Source organism: Vipera berus (genome assembly GCF_964194415.1).
Source record: "Vipera berus genome assembly, chromosome: 17".
NCBI classification, from domain to species: Eukaryota; Metazoa; Chordata; class Lepidosauria; order Squamata; family Viperidae; genus Vipera; species Vipera berus.
The window spans coordinates 5,364,458-5,380,351 of NC_138220.1; the positions used below are offsets into that span (position 1 = coordinate 5,364,458).

Consider the following 15,894-nt stretch of genomic DNA (forward strand, 5'->3'; position numbering starts at 1 on the left):
TTGTGAAGAGCACCCAGAGATTCCTTTAGCTGTCCTTCCCTGATCCTTGGATGGCACCGTGAAATTCATTTCCGCGCTTCCCCCAACGACCAAAAAATAAAAATAAAAATGACAGAGAAAAAAGGATGTTAAGTGAAGCTTGCCCGCTCAGCGACCACCTACCTCCTCTTTATTCAGCCCTGGGAGTCTTAACTCGCACTCTCTCCCCTGCCTGGATAGTGACGTTTGCGCCCAGAGCCGCCGGGGGACGTCGGTCTCCCTCCACGGCAAGAGGCCTGACCCCCCCCCCCAGGGCAAGCGCCTCGGATCGCCTGGTCCAAAGAGAAGCTACTTCCTCTCTGCTTTTAAAACTTCCAAGGTTGCTCTTTTTTTATTTCGTTCGGGATATTTTGAAAGTGAAAAGAATAGCATGGAGTCAATTTCGGTTGGGTTTTTTTTTTTGTTTTAAATATTTGTTCTATGTATTTACAAGCCTGAAAAGTTGCTCTAAAGATTCTGAAAAGTTATCACTAGGCCTTTTTTTTTTTGCCTTTTTCCCCCTCTCCTTCTTCTGCTTCCAGGGCAAGGCTGTTTTGAACGAGTTAATTCTCCAGGCAGTCTGGTCCACAACCATTTTCTGATACGCAATTCCTTAAGTCCAAGGCTACCCTCTTTTTTTTGGGGGGGGGCGCCTTTTCTCTTAAAATTTTGGAAGCAAGCCGAGAGGCAGGCAGAAAGGTCTGGGTTTTGCTGTCTACCCCCCCCGCCCCCGCAGAAGGTTCCTCTCCCTCATCTACTCTCTCATTACTGACCCCCCCCCCCTTTAGAAGTTATGACTCAGCTACCGGGCTTTCAAACAAAACTTGAGGTTGGATCTGAAAGGGAGGGAAATTTATTTCTCTGCTTTTTTTTTTGTCTATTATACAATTTGTTACAGAAACTGCAAATTTAAAAATTACACTGACATTTGCAGTTCTTAAAATAATAAATTATAGCTCTGGTTTTTCGTTTGTTTTTGCCTAAACAGATTTTGTTCCTTCTTAAAAGTATGAGTCCTTGTTTAAAAATGAAAAAAAAAAGAAAAAAAAAGATTAAAACAGAAAATAAAAGTTTCTATAAATAACAGATGTATTTTGGTTTACTGCTCCTGCCCCCCCTCAGGTTTGCGTGGACTTGAATTTTCAAGTACTTTTTGTCCTCCATGATCGCCTTTGCGTGTGTGACTCTATTTTGTTCCTCTCCCCACTCGTGCACACGTGGGGAAAAGGGGGTTTTCTGCGCGAGAATTGGCCTTGCTGCACTGTGATTGGCGAAGACATGAAACTTTTTTTTTTTGTAAAAAAATACTTAAATTGTTTTTCTTTTCTTTTCTTTTCTTTCTTTCTTTTTTTTTTGTAATTCAGTTTTAATTATCCTCAGACTCTTCTTCGGCTTCTCGTAGCCACGTGAAGAACGCGGTGACCGATTTAAGCGCTACGCCTTTCCCGTTCTGCTCCGCCGGGTCTTTGCTGCTTTCCCATTTGTAGAAGGCATCCTCTGATATCACCTCCTCGTCGTACAGGCAGTCAAAAAACATCCGTAACAAATCTGCAGAGAGTTGGGAAAGGGATGCATTTGGGGAAAGGCTGAGCGGGGAGCAAAAGCCCTCCGCCTCGTACTTCGCCCCAGTCTCTCTGCCTGCTCCGTTTCTCACGGCTGAGCGGAAGGGCAGTTCAGGTGAGCAGACTCTCCAGGAAGGAAACAAGATTTCAAGCAAGAACGGCACGAGGTCCCAAGCAACGAGATAAGATTGTACCAAGTTTGCATTTTGGGCGCTCCAAAGACCTACACCTTGCCACCTCAGCCTGGAACAAAATCTACAATACCTACAAAGCTCTGCTCGCCACTCCTGGCCATGCTCTTCCAGGTTGACAGCCACCTACAGGGCCCTGGGGGTAGCCTTAGGCCCCGCTTTACCTAAATCCCAATCAAGCCCTTAAAGGTAAAGGTTCCCCCGCACATGCGTGCTAGTCGTTTCCGACTCTAGGGGCCGGTGCTCATCTCCGTTTCAAAGCCGAAGAGCCAGCGTTTGTCCGAGGACGTCTCCGTGGTCACGTGGCCGGCATGACTAGACGCCAAAGGCGCACGGAACACTATTACCTTCCGACCATAGTGGTCCCTATTTTTCTACTTGCATTTTTACGTGCTTTCGAACTGCTAGGTTGGCAGAAGCTGGGATGAGTAACGGGCGCTCACTCTGCTATGCGGCACTCGGGATTCGACCCGCCAAACTGCCGACCTTCTGATCGACAAGCTCAGCGTCCTAAGCCACTGAGCCACCGCGTCCCTATCAAGCCCCTTACAATGTACTAATTTTAAATCCCCCAACGCGTGCCGGACACTTACTAGGAGGTTGGTCAAGTTTGACTATTGATGCCTGTAGAGCATAAAGTGCTTGTAGTTCCTTCTCTGTGTCCGAGTCTAGGTACTTGAGTAAGATCGGCACTCTCCGCTTGATCACGGCGGTATCCACTCGCAAGGTAGAGCTATCCCCTGGGGGGGAGGAGGAAAGAAGTCACACCCCCATTTCCCTCACAACATCAAGAATAGCTTCTGACATTGTCGATCGGTCGAGCTAGAGATAATTCTTGGAAAATGCAATGGCTGCAGAGCCCTGACTGGTTCCCACTCCGCCCCAACTCCCAAGAAGCTGGCTGGGGGGGGGGGACATAGGGACCCCCGGCCTAGTGAGCGACCGCTTGCTCTTTTTCCTCTCCTTCTCTAACGGAAGCAGCCAAAAGACAGAAGCCCAGGCTGCGCCGCCTTTCACTGGCCAACCTAGTTCCGTACCCTCGGTTTGATCAGATCCAACGTTACTATACAGAAAGACTCGCTATTTTAATGGGACAAGAGAAAAACAGTTCTAACGTTAAGAAATAATAATAATAATTAAAAAAAACACAACTCAATGACACTTTTGAGAATCGCAGCCAGTCTTACCTGGGCCACAATACTGTCTTTTTGTGGGAGCAATTCAAACCCAGGAAACCCATTTGGGCTTAATAAGGAACGGGCGCCAACGATTCGAGTTCCCTTAAAAAAACAGGCATGTGAGTGCCCAAACACGGCATACCTTCGAATTCTGTTGTGGCCGTGACTCACCTAGCAGAGCAGCTTTGCAAACGGCCGTCATTAAAGCCCTAAGGAATGTAGGTGAACTCATCTGCCTTTCGTCTAGGTTAGCCTGAAATCGAGAGCATTTGCCGGAGTTAAGAAGCTTTTGTTTCTGAGGGAAAAACAAAAACCTTCTGGTTTCTCCCCAAATGAGCTCTAGCTCTAACGGAAAAAGTGTCATTCGCTTCTGCCTTCCAGTCTCCTTAAAGTAAAGGTAAAGGTTCCCCCGCACACGCGTGCTAGTCGTTTCCGACTCTAGGGGCCGGTGCTCATCTCCGTTTCAAAGCCGAAGAGCCAGCGCTTGTCCGAGGACGTCTCCGTGGTCACGTGGCCGGCATGACTGGACGCCAAAGGCGCACGGAACGCTGTTCCCTTCCCACCGGAGTGGTCCCTGTTTTTCTACTTGCATTTTTACGGGCTTTCGAACTGCTAGGTTGGCAGAAGCTGGGACGCGTCACAGGCGCTCACTCCGTTACGCGGCACTCGGGATTCGACCCGCCAAACTGCCGACCTTCTGATCGACAAGCTCAGCGTCCTAACCCACTGAGCCACCACGTCCCTTTTCCAGTCTCCTTACATGGCCGGAATTAAGCCTGTCCCTGCAAAGCATTTAAAAGGGCCTTTCCCCACACCCTGGGGACACACTGCAGTTGGCTAGGGCAGGCCCACGACTTCACAGCCGTTTTGAGTGTCTAGCCGTGTAGCTCAGTTTGCTGGTCCACCTGCACGATCCCACAGGTTTTTCGGGTAAGTCGGGAGGGGGAGGCAAGCGATGGTCGGTCCTGTCATTCTGAGGCCAATGGAGCAGAGGGCGGAAAGGCCCTATCCTAAGAAGAGGGACCCGATGTGTCCCCTGCTGGGCACAGAGCAAGTCTTATACCTCTACCCAGTCAAAAATCTGCTCATCGCCGGCTTCTTCGTCAACCACAAGTTTCTCCAGCTGCCTGTTCAGCTCTTCGGCGGAGAGTTCCCTCGGGGAAAGTGCTTCTGAGGAACTGGGACTGTCGGTTACCGTGAAGTCCAACTTCTGCAAGGTTCGAAAAGCGAGGGTGGGAAATTCAGGGCCGGACCCGATAAGGGGGGGGAAAGCCCTTCTGGAGGCAGACTCGCCACCGGGGGCTCTTTCTGACCAGCGGCCCACTCAAACTTTTGCCATCATCGGCGGCCCGCCTGCTTTTCCACCCAAGCACTACTGCCTTCCACCCTTAACGGGAGACCCAGCATGTCCCTCACCTGCTCCAGGAGAAAGGTGTGGACGTTGTCCTCTTCAGGTAGGAAGTCCTTCCAGCTGAGGCCAGCCTCCCTCCATAAGGCTGCCACTTTCTTATGGCTCTGCAACACACGGACACAGATTGGGCCAGGATTGTTTATTCTGCACTGCCGGCGGCGATTTGGGGAGGGATGCTGCGGCCAGGGGCAGCCGAGAGACACCGCCCCCACCTCTCAGGAGCCCCCACCACCCCTCCCTCCCTTCTGGGAATGCCAACGAGGAGCAGCCGAAGGGCGATCCTGCCCTGATGTCAATGCTGCAAACATTGACATGTTTTTGCGCTGACAACGTTAAGAGGCAGCCTTTTGTTTCAACTGCTTCGCTTTGAATCTCGAAGGGAGGGAATTTTTCTCACGTCTCTTTTGAGAAGACTAGAAAAGCCCGCGTGCAGAATGGGAGGAGAGACCTCATACATGTGAAACTCATTGGATAATGTGATTTATGACATGTAGGTAAGGGCGGGGATCGTGGGTGTGTTACGATGGGTTTGGGGGGGGAGATTCCAGATTCTGGCATCCCTCCACAAGCGCCGTTTCATTTCATTACTAAGACTTTTTAGATAAATAATATGCCTGCAACTTGTTTGAATCGTGTCATTCATCGGAACCATGACACCCAGGTGCGAATCCCTGCTCTCCGCTAGCCAAAGAGCCGTCCAAACAGGCTCTCTCCGCAACCGGCCTTGGGTATCCCTCAGCTTCTCCCACGAGACCAGAGATCTGGGGGGGGGGAGGGGGGTTTGCCCAGGCCCACTAGCAACCCAGCGTCCTTACCATTTGTTTGCATAGAAGGTGCAATATTTTGGAAAGCAAAACACCAGCTCTTCTCACGGGAAGTAAGGGTTTACTAAATTCTCTGAAACAGGGAAGAAACAAGCGCCTGTTGACTCCGCTCGGAAGGGCTGCCCCACCCCAGGGCTAAGGAGGGCAGGCGCCACTGAATTCTTCTCCCAAAGGCATCCCTCCCTTTGGCAGGCTTGGGGTACAGGAAAAGCCAGCTGGCAACGGAGACACACACACACACACACACACACACACACACACACACACAACCCCAGGCCACAGTTCTGCTGCCCAGCCTGCCGAGTCCCAGCTACGGGGGAATCAGGGAAGGAGAGAGGCAGCCTGGCTTACATCACCAATTCTCTCATAGAGATGCCTCCTTCTTTCAACATTGGTGTCACCAATTCAGCCAGGTATAGCCAGATGTGAGGGATGTCGATAGCCATGTCCTCGGCCGTCTCCAAAGTGTCCGCAAACCTGAGCCACAAAGGCAAGCCCTTGAAATGCCTGCGGGCGGGGAGGGGGCCCCCCGGGATGACGGCTTCTGCCCTCGGCCACCTCCAGCTGGCCCCCACTCACGAGCCCAGCTCTCCGGCCCGCTACCCACCCCTTGAAGAAGTCCTGCTTGGTGAGCTTCTCCGACTGCACCAGCTGATAGAGCAGCTGGCCCATGTGGTCTCTGGTGATCTGACTCCTCTCCAGGGTGGATTCCACACCAACATGCACAAAGACTGGCAGGATCCCAGGCACATCCAGCTCTTCCACACACTGCACGGCTTCCTGCGGAGAGACACACCGGGATGGAGTGGGCTCAAGGATGCCGGTCCCTCCATGAAGCCGCACGGCATCCTTTGCAGGCGGAGCTCAAGCCCGCTCTGTGCCCAACATCCCCGCTGGCCTCGTGCGAGGCCTTGAGGCCCTGGCCCTTCCTGAGGACCCGGTGCCGGAAGATTGGCAGCTGGCTTCGCCCAGGCCAGGCTTGTCTTTTTACTTCCTGTTTTCCCGGCTCCGCTGACCGCCTGGGAGTTGGCCCGGCCGCGCGCCTCCATGGTAGAAAGCAAAAACACCCATGCAGCCCCGCTGCGCTCACCTTGTAATCGTTAATGTGCAGGAATTCGTCAATGATCAATCTGCACTTCCTTTCGATTTCTTCCTCTGACAAGGCAGGCTTTTCTTGGGGGTGAGGAGCGGGGGCTTCAGGCTTGACTGAAGATGGAGGGGGAAAGGAAAAGAAGGTGAGAGAACAGACCCAGTGAGCGAGGGAGGTTTCTGTACTGCGATGAGCACGGAAGCGTCTCCCCCTTTTAAGGAAAAGCAACTTTTCTTTTCAAGGCGGCGGGCTTAACAGGAAAGTGGCCCCTTCGTTCAGAAGAATCCCAGCCAACGTCAGGCAAGGCCTCTTCCACAGCCAGGACAGGCAAACGCACACACGGCCCAGCTCCTGCAGGCAGAAGGGCGGCGAACCTCACCTGCCTCCTTGGCTTTGCTCTTCTCCAACTCGGCACTGTTCCGCTCGCTTTCCAGGCCGCCCGTCAGCTGCTTCACGGTCTCCAGCATCTCTCTCCGCTGCTCCTCTTGTGCCTGGTTGTCCAAGAGCTGTTCTTTGCTGCTGCTACTAAGCCGTAAGAAGGCGTTGGGGCGGGAAGCAGCCGAGGGTGGCAGCAGCTTGTTGTCGTTCTTCTCCCGGCCGGTGCTGCCCCGACTGGAAGGAAGCAACGCAAGGGAGTGAGCGAACACAGCCGGCGGCTTTAGTGCCGAGGTCAACACCTGGCATGACCCCGGGGGACAGACCCGAGAGGACCCCGGCCAACGCTCGGCTCCACCGTCCTGTTCTCCAGCGATAGGACTCTTGCCACGTCCACGGGGGAGGTGGGGGGGGATTTACCTGGTCAAGGCCCTGCGAGGATCCAGCTCCAGGGTGGTGGCGGAGACGGCCGACACGGGCGCTTGCAGTGCAGAGAAGCGGTTCAGGCTAGTGGCACTCGGTCGTAAGCAATCTGCCAGGGATGCGGAGAGAAGAGGACCTCTCCTCAGAACAAAGACCCACACCCCTCGTCCAGCCCTGCAGAGGTTTTCCGGCAAGTGGCAGCTTCCCTAGTGGCCGCTCCCTGTTGCCCAGGGGGACACAGCCAGCTGTGCCCACGCTACGTGCCCTCAGCCCAGGGCCCCCCCCTGCTCCTTACCGATCTCGCTGGCCTTGGCTCCGCCGCTGCTGCCCTTTCCCCAGCTGCCCAACTGGGCTTTAGGCACAAGCTGGATCTTCTCATCTATGCTGGGCTACAAAAGGGCAGAGTGACAGATTAGCAAGCGCCCAGCCGATGGGCGCGTCCCTTGCTCCCTGGTCCCAGACAACCCGGCCTGGCCCGGCCTTGCACTCCCAGCCTTTCACACTTCCTCAGCCCAGGGGGAGGCCAGGAGAGAGAGAGAGAGAGAGAGAGAGAGGAAGAGGCAGGGCTCCCACAGGACCTGGCAATCCTTCCTTGGACCCAGAAGGAGGGTTTAAGAGGGAGTCCCTCAAATTCAAACTCAGCCCCCGAAGGTATCTGTGCGACAACGCGGACTGCTTTGTCGACGGCCCCACCCCGGTTCAGCTTTCCAACCACCGTCGGATTCCGCAGGCCTACCTTGGTGATTTTAAAGAACTTGGTGGGGTCCAGCACACGACTGTTTTTCGCCCCTTGCACGGTGTTCCAGCCTCCTTCTTCCACCCTCTGGACTCCTGCGCAAGTCGAAAAGCGTCGCGAAATAAATAGAAAGAAAGAAAGAAAGAAAGAAAGAAAGAAAGAAAGAAAGAAAGAAAGAAAGAAAGAAAGAAAGAAAGAAAGAAAGAAAGAAAGAAAGAAAAAAAATAAATTCGCCCTGTCTATTTGGCTGGTCCGGCAGCTTTCGCTCGCCTCTTTAGGGGCGGCTAGCCCTCCGCCAATCCACTGCGCTCAGAAGCTGGAAGGCTGCTCCCCCCCCCGGGGCATTCTGGGAGCTCTGCTGGGGCTGGTCCAGCTGGGAAAGCGCCCTTCCAGATGGCACGCGGGGAAAGCAGGCGTTGGTGCCCGAGCCGAGCCTCCTTACCCGGCCGCCTCTTCTCTTTGGTCATCAGCTGTTGGACTTTCCGCTGTTCTTCCTGTTCCTCAATTTTAGCTTCCTTGTGAATCTGCTCGATGGTCTTTGGGCCCTGATCTGCCTTCCGGGACACCCAGTTGCACTAGAGGGGAGGAGGAAGGCGAGAAGCAGAGGCAAATTGAGAGAGAGAGAGACGGCTCTTCTCTCTCCGGCATGGGCACAGGAGGGGGGAGCGCACCCTGGAGAGCATCCCCAGGAACAGCCAGGCCCAGGAGAGCCAGAGGGCAGAAACTCCTCTGCCTCCGGGCTTGGAGCCACACCGCCCACCCAGCTTCCCGAAGGAGGAGGAGGAAGGGCGGAGGGGAAGGATCAGGAGCCATCTGCGACCTCTTACCTCAGCAGACACATACCTGCCGAAGGTCAATGACATCCTGCAGCATGAACCGAATGCGCGAGGAGGTTTTCCTTTCCTTCACGATTTTCTCCATTTGATTGAAATACTGGTCCATTCGAGGCTGGAGAGAGAACGGAAGGGCTGACGTCTGATGCCAGCTTCCCTTTCCCGCCAATCCTACATGTCGCAGGGGGTGGGACCTCCGGCATCCCGAGGCCCGGCTCCCAGCCGTGCCCCCCCTCCCTACCTTGGCCTTCTCAAAGTCCAGGTCTTTGCCGATGGTGTTGAGCAAGCGGCAGAGGCACTCCAGGGACTCCTCGTCGTGGTTCTTCAGCAGCTTCACCACGCAGTCGTGCATGATGGCTTCCGTCAACATCCTCAGCTTGAAAAGCTCCCCGATGAACTTGATGTTGCCGATGGACCGCCTGCGGGCCTTGTCCTTGGCCTCCTCCAGTTCGTCGTGAAGCCGAGTCCTCTCCTCTGCCTGGGAGGGGGCAAGGAAAGAGGCCTGAGGAACGGAGCCACCGGCCGGCCGAACGCACGGCGTGGCCGAGCGCCGTTCTCTCTCTTTCTCCGCTCCCAATTGCCCTTGCCCAGACCGGCTGGCGGGCAGGCTTTCCTCCCGCTCGAGGCAAAAGGCCGCCAAAGTCACCGAAAGGGACGGGACGCTCCCCCGCCGCACTCACGGTGGTGGCCGCCTCCAGCTCCTTCTGCTTCTTCTCGAAGACATCGTCGTCGGCCTTGTCCTTCTCAAACTCTTTCTGGCAACGGTTCAGCAGCAACTTGCGGAAGTTGACCGTGCTGCCGGGCTTGTCGGCCATGGGCACCTTCAGCTGCGGCAGGCAAGAGAGCAAACAGGCGTTAAGCCAGGGATGCCTTTCGGCAGCCGCGTGACGGACAGCGCCCACCTGGGAAGGCCACAGTTGGATCCGAGCCCAGGGGGGTCGCCTAGCCCCCTCCGACCTCGCCCTCACCCAGCCTTACCATAACCAGGCCCCTGCACATGTTGGCGTAGGCCACGGAGAAACCGGGCTCGTCGATGGCCTTCTCGAACACCAGGTCGATGACCCCTTTCAGCCTCTCTTCCGTGTCCACCGTCAGGTCGGTCACTTGCTTCATGAGCTGATTGAACATCTGCGGGGTCAGCTTGTTCAAGATGCTGCGGACTTTGCGGAACAGCTCCTGCAAGGAAGGAGAGAAGGAGAGCCTCCGCAACCGTGCCTGAAAGACCAGCCGAGAAAGGGGCTCCCAGGGACAACCCACCCCCACCCCCCTTTAAACCAACCCCTCTACCAAGCTGATGGCTGGGCTGGCAGGGGAAGGAAAAAACAGCCGTGGGGCAGCGACAACCAGATCGGCAGCCACGGAAGCCCCTTCCCTCCCCTCCCCTCGCAACAAGGCGGAGGAAAGCAGGCCGGCCCGTACGAAAATGATGGTGGCAGCCTGATGCTGGAGTCCTATTCTCTTAATGTGCACCAGCCACTGGTGGGATTCAAATACCTGAACAACTGGTTCTCTTATTGGATGCAGGCCTGGGCCTCCGAGGCCTAGAACGGACTTCCGGAAGTGACATCCACGCACTTCGTGGGGGCCGTTCTAAGCCTCCGAGGCCTCCTCCAGGCCTAGAACGGGCTTTTGGAAGCGACATCCACGCACTTCCGGTGGGTCGCTCTAGGCCTGGGAGGCATCCTCTAGACCTCCGAGGCCTAGCACAGACTTCCGGAAGCGACATCCACGCACTTCCGGTGGGCCGTTCTAGGCCTGGGAGACCTCCTCTAGACCTCCAAGGCCTAGCACAGACTTCCGGAAGCGACATCCACGCACTTCCGGTGGGCCGTTCTAGGCCTGGGAGACCTCCTCTAGACCTCCGAGGCCTAGCACAGACTTCCGGAAGCGACATCCACGCACTCCCTGGGGGCCGCTCTAGGCCTGGGAGACCTCCTCTGGACCTCCGAGGCCTAGCACAGACTTCCGGAAGCGACATCCACGCACTCCCTGGGGGCCGCTCTAGGCCTGGGAGACCTCCTCTGGACCTCCGAGGCCTAGCACAGACTTCCGGAAGCGACATCCACGCACTCCCTGGGGGCCGCTCTAGGCCTGGGAGGCCTCCTCTAGACCTCCGAGGCCTAGCACAGACTTCCGGAAGCGACATCCACGCACGTCCGGTGGGCCGTTCTAGGCCTGGGAGACCTCCTCCCAGGCCTAGAACAGCAGCGTGGGTTCAGCCGGTTCTCCAAACTCAACAAAATTTAGCTACCGTTTCTTCCGAACCAGTGCGGACCGGCTGAATCCCACCACTGGCACCAGCCCAACTGCAGGGCTGGCTCCTCATCGTCTCTCTGAGCAACCCCCCACTCCAAACCTGGGTTTTGATGCTCTCGGGATCCTCCACATGGCTCTCTCTCTTCAGGTTTGGCTTCCAGGCGTTCTCGGCTTTCTTGAGGTGGACGTCCTCTTTGAGGCACACCGTGATGATCTTCCTGGGCTCCCTCCTCTGGCTCGGCTGAGATCTCCGTGGCCCGACGTTCAGCAGCTGAGAGAAAAATGAGCCGTCCGGCTATCACACAAAGGGAGGAAAACAAGCTGCACTCCGGTCACAAACAAACCGCCCTCTGGTGCTGCCCTCTGAATGAGTTAACTCTTTTTTATTATTATTATTAACGTTCCTGACTGCGAAACTGTCAGCAAAAGGATTTTGGTCCAGAAAGACGGAATGGTGTCGGAACGAGGATGAAATCTCATCAACAGCAGCACCCTGATCGAACCAGCACCCGGTCTACTGGGGTCCAGGAACGGAAGACGGACAGCACCTGGCGCACAGAAATGCCACAACTGGGGAAATCAAGGCGGAATCTTTGCAATCGGCATCCGGTGGGCCATGACGTCCCTGACTGCATTTGCTGATGGCGGGACGCTCGGTTGCTTTCTGAAAAGCCCCAAACCCAGCTTTGCAATTCTAACAACCTCGTTGTTAGGGAAACAGGTTCACCTTTTCCTTATGTTGAGCGCTTGGGAGGGAGAGGGGTTATTTGCATTTTAAATACATCACAGCCGAAACGCAGCGGTCATCACCACGGAACAGGCAGCCATGGAAAATGCGCGTTTTGAGCCCAGCCACAAAACCCACGCTCACAGCAACGCCAAAGTAGAACCCCGTCAGTCTGGGAAAGCGGGGGGCGGGGGGCTAAATCTTCCCTGTTTTCTCCTCCTGCTTGCTAAGCCCACTGCTCTCCAAAACGCACGCGGCCAGCACTGCAGCAGCCAAATGGAGCAAGCCGGAGGATCTGCCCAGGCACCCATGCAAATGCCGCCAAAATAACAGGATTGATCCAGAAAGACCGCAAGGACTTTCCCCGGCACGCTGCCAAAGAGCCTTGGTGGAGCAGTGGGCTAATGCCTCCTTAAGTAACACCAGCTGCTTGCAATTAGTGCAGGTTCGAGTCCCACCAGGCTCAAGGTTGACTCAGCCTTCCATCCTTCCCAGGTAGGTCAAATGAGGACCCAGATTGTTGGGGGCAATTAAGCTGACTTTGTAATAATGCCGCTGGGGGGCCCCCGAAAGCCCTAATAAGCAGGCTTTTACATAGAATGAAGGCTATTGCTAAGCACATTTGATTTGTGCTTTAGATTGTAAGCCGCCCTGAGTCTTCGGAGAAGGGCAGGATAGGATATAAATGGGATTTTAAAAAAAAAAGGTTCTCCCATTTAACGCTGACCGGACTTGGGAGACCAAGTAAGGGACAAGGATCCCTCTTATTCCCGTGGGCACGTAGTCGGGGGCCTCGGCTAAATTCTTCGCTACTCCTCCTCGCTAACGCGTAACCTTCCCTTGCTGACGCCCAACCTCTGCAGCTGCAGCTATTTCTTGGGGAAGCAAGCAACGGGAGGGAACGGGGAGGGGAGGGGAGGGGGGGGAAGGCTTGCAAAACTGGCCCACTAGACAGGTGCTCTCACCATTTGCTGATGGGAAGCGTACTGGATGGATCAGTAAAGCTTCGTTAATTAGGTTCATACTGGGTTTCTGTTTATTCACTCTTTGGAATGAACCCAACCCGCGGCTCCCTCGGTCAGCAAAACCCCACCCAGCCATGGGTAGGAAGAGTTGCGCGAGGGTGCGCCCCTTCCCCGGGCAACTGCGGCAGCCGAGAATCAGGTCCCGGCCCCAGCCTGCCCACCAACGACAAAGGCTCCTGCTGCTCTAAGGCAGATGGCGATGGCCCGAGCCACTGGCTGCTGCCTAAGGACAGAGCGGGCCGTCCCTAAGCCAAGCGCCTTGCCCATTGTTCCCTGGATTACCAGGCCAGGTCAAGGGGGCAGAGCGGCAGGGCCTCCCCAGTGTGGCTCTCAGGGCTGCAACCAGACACACCTGGAGAAGCCAAGGGGCTCAAGAGGGCTCACCTGGTCTCCCCCTGGCCCAGAACTGCGGACAGCAGCCTCGGGTGAATCTGGCTGAGGACCGAAGTCTAGCGTGCCCTCTGCAGGGGACGTCCCCCACCCCCCCAGCCCTGATGCAGCGCAAGGCCGGCGCCACGTCAACCATGGCCTGCGAGGAGTCTCGGCTCCTTCGGCAGGGGAGGGAGGGAGGGAGGGGAGAGGAAATGGAGGCTGAAGGGCCCGCCCCCCCCGGGTGGGGACGGGGAGGGGGCAGCAGGAAGGCTTACCCCTATCGGCAGATTTCTCATCTGTGGGTGAGACGAGACCAACAAAGGGCATGCTGGGGTGCCACACCGAGTGCCGGAGGGGAGTCCGGGTGGGGGCTGCACTTTGCAGGCCTGAAGGAACGAAGGAAGGAGGGGAGCCACTCAGCCCAGGCAGCCAGACCAGGGAAGATAATTTGGGGGGAAGGGGGGGGAAGAAATTCTGTGGCCCCTGGACAGCCAGCTGATTCCCTGCGCAGCCACTGCCCTCCCCGCTCGTTTTCCAGGCCGCCTTTGGACCAAACTCCGAGGAGCAAAAGCAGAGACAGCAGAAGGAGTGGCACCTTAGGAAAGCATCGGGGGTGGGGGGGGGAGGTCCGAGCTTCGGAGGGAGGAAAAGAAGAGCAGAGCGGAGCGGAGCGCTGGGGAACCAGGCGGAGGAGAAAAGCAAGGAAGAGAAAGAGCAGAGCCAAACCTCTCCCTGGGTGCCGGCCGGGGCCCTGGCTAAGCAGGCGCAGAGCAGGAGGCCGAGGAGCAATGCAAAGCAAAGGTGGGGCTGACTTACAGCGCTCCCCCGCCCACCGGAGACCGGTCTTCCGAAATCAGCAAAGGCCGGGGTGAAGTCCGGACCCCGGGCCAAGATCCGAGAGTCCAACGTTCGAAGAGGCAGTTTGGGCTGATTCATCTGCGTGGGCGGAAAAGAGAGGGAGGGATGATGCAGGGCAGGAAGGTGACCCCCACCCCCTCCCTTCTCGGCTGCTGGGCCTTCAGTCCAGCCCTCCTTGATCTCCTGTTCAGGGGCTGAAAGACAGCAAAATGGAAGGAGGGGGACGGGGTGGGGAAATCCACTCCTCTAGTGCCCAACTGACTCACAGGCTGCTGACCTTATCAAGGACGACGTCGCTGATTGGCGGGAGCCCCTCCGGCTTCTGGATGCAGGCAGGCATGAACTGGAACTCGAGCAGGAAGTCCCGGTCGTACTGCCTCTTCCCTTCGGTGTCCGGAGGCTTCCCCGGTTCTGTAGCGGCAGAAACGTTGCTCTCGCAGCCAAGCTTACCTCTCGGGAGCGGGCAGCTGGGCGAAAGCGGGCAACCAGACCATCCCAGGCTGCCCTGAAGTTTCCCTCCCCCACTTCAAAGTGGCTAATAGAGCGGCAAGGGGAGCTTCCGTCCCGTGCCTGGCTGACCACAGCTACTTTGGGGCCAATGACCATTACGGCGATACAACTGGGGAAACGGGCTCGGAGACCGTGCACCTAACACACCGTTCGGTTCCCAATGGAGAGATGCGGCAACGGAACTATTTCGGAATCCCCTGGGTCCCTCTGAAAGGGTGAAACAGCCCACCCCCACCCCACCTCCTGAAATTCTGACTTTGTTCTGGAAGGAGAGGGGTGGAGCAGCAGGCAAAGTAGCTGGGGGCCAGGTGTCTCCAACAGCCCTCCTCTTCTTCCCCCTCTGCGACCACAGCAGGCCTGGCCCTCGAAAGCTAATCCCCCCCTGGCCCATCAGGCACAGCCCACTTCTGGATCCTGGCCCTGCAGGAGGCAGGCTGTCCCCCGCTCCGACCTTTCCCCGCTTCCCCAAGAGAGAGGCTCTCTCTCTTTGGACCATCCTCTCCATTCCTGTGAGGTTGGCGGCAAGGGGTTCTACCGTGTGTGTGTGCGTGCACGTGTGTGTGTGTGTGTTCCCCTCTCTGAGCTCAGAGACCAGGCCGGGGAGAGAGGCTACCTGGCTTGTGCCGGCAGACGGGGACTTCGCCAGGGCTCTCCGCGCAGCCTCCTTCCCGCTCGTAAACCTCCTCGGCCCCGTTGCGGAGAGACGCTCCTTCCTGCTCGCCGTTCTCTTCCGCCGTCGTTGTCGCAGCAGCGGCAGCAGCAGCATTGACTACTGCCAGGTCGGATGGAGAGGCCCTGCCGAGACTGCCGGCCTCTGGCTTGGCTTCGGAGATCTGCTCCCCTTCGAGGGCCGCTTCTTCTGCCTGAGGCTGAAGCAAGAGGCCAGGCTGCGTTACCACACACACACACACACACACACACACACACACACACACCCTCTTTGACCCACTAGCCTCTCCCCCTCCCCAAAACCCACCCCAGTTGAGCACAGCTGGCACCCACGGAGGACCCTCCAGGCACAACAGGCCATTGGGGGGGAAGAGGACCCTCACCTCCTCAGGCCCCGCCTCCAGCCCTTCCTCGGCCGCCTGGCTCTCTTCTTTTGGTTTCTTCCACGTCTTTGGTGCAGCTGCAACTGTCGGGGCTACCAAGCAGATGGAGAAGAGGTCACTGCCCAGCCCCCAAAGCAGGTCTGGCGGAGGGAGACTCTTGCTGAGCCCTGCCCCATTCCCCCACCCCATTCTCCCAGGAGGGAAAGGCCCAGCCTCGCGCACGCTGACCCACCTCCTCCCAGGCCTCTCTTGGCGCTCAAGCCCTGGAAGTCGTTCTCCTCCTCCTCCTCCTCTTCCTCCTCCTCCTCCTCCTCTTCTTCTTCCGGCCGGCCATCCACCTCCGGTTCGTCTTTCGCATCGGGAGCGTCTTCGCTGCTCAGAGTCGGTTCGGGGGACTCCTCTCTGTCCAAGCCCCCCTGGAGGGCGGGGGGAGCACCACCCCCCGGCAGGAGA

General features: G+C 56.9%; 1 protein-coding gene across 1 annotated transcript in view; it reads right to left on the minus strand.

Annotated features, from left to right (window-relative positions):
* Positions 1-855: 855 nt before the first annotated feature.
* EIF4G3 (eukaryotic translation initiation factor 4 gamma 3) overlaps positions 856-15,894 on the minus strand; it is a gene marked incomplete at its 5' end in the record, with an annotated part of 19,752 nt that continues 4,713 nt past the window's right edge. Inside the window, 25 exons of the mRNA XM_081341282.1 lie at positions 856-1,566; positions 2,365-2,511; positions 3,121-3,202; positions 4,013-4,159; positions 4,366-4,464; positions 5,176-5,257; positions 5,536-5,661; positions 5,792-5,964; positions 6,275-6,390; positions 6,654-6,886; positions 7,070-7,181; positions 7,368-7,461; positions 7,809-7,903; positions 8,251-8,383; positions 8,652-8,756; positions 8,883-9,119; positions 9,322-9,468; positions 9,620-9,817; positions 10,998-11,168; positions 13,297-13,407; positions 13,838-13,957; positions 14,157-14,290; positions 15,003-15,258; positions 15,442-15,533; positions 15,674-15,893. Of these exons, the coding sequence (XP_081197408.1) occupies positions 1,385-1,566; positions 2,365-2,511; positions 3,121-3,202; positions 4,013-4,159; positions 4,366-4,464; positions 5,176-5,257; positions 5,536-5,661; positions 5,792-5,964; positions 6,275-6,390; positions 6,654-6,886; positions 7,070-7,181; positions 7,368-7,461; positions 7,809-7,903; positions 8,251-8,383; positions 8,652-8,756; positions 8,883-9,119; positions 9,322-9,468; positions 9,620-9,817; positions 10,998-11,168; positions 13,297-13,407; positions 13,838-13,957; positions 14,157-14,290; positions 15,003-15,258; positions 15,442-15,533; positions 15,674-15,893 (3,612 nt within the window). The 3' untranslated portion in view covers positions 856-1,384. The remainder of the gene's footprint in view (positions 1,567-2,364; positions 2,512-3,120; positions 3,203-4,012; positions 4,160-4,365; positions 4,465-5,175; positions 5,258-5,535; positions 5,662-5,791; positions 5,965-6,274; positions 6,391-6,653; positions 6,887-7,069; positions 7,182-7,367; positions 7,462-7,808; positions 7,904-8,250; positions 8,384-8,651; positions 8,757-8,882; positions 9,120-9,321; positions 9,469-9,619; positions 9,818-10,997; positions 11,169-13,296; positions 13,408-13,837; positions 13,958-14,156; positions 14,291-15,002; positions 15,259-15,441; positions 15,534-15,673; position 15,894) is intronic.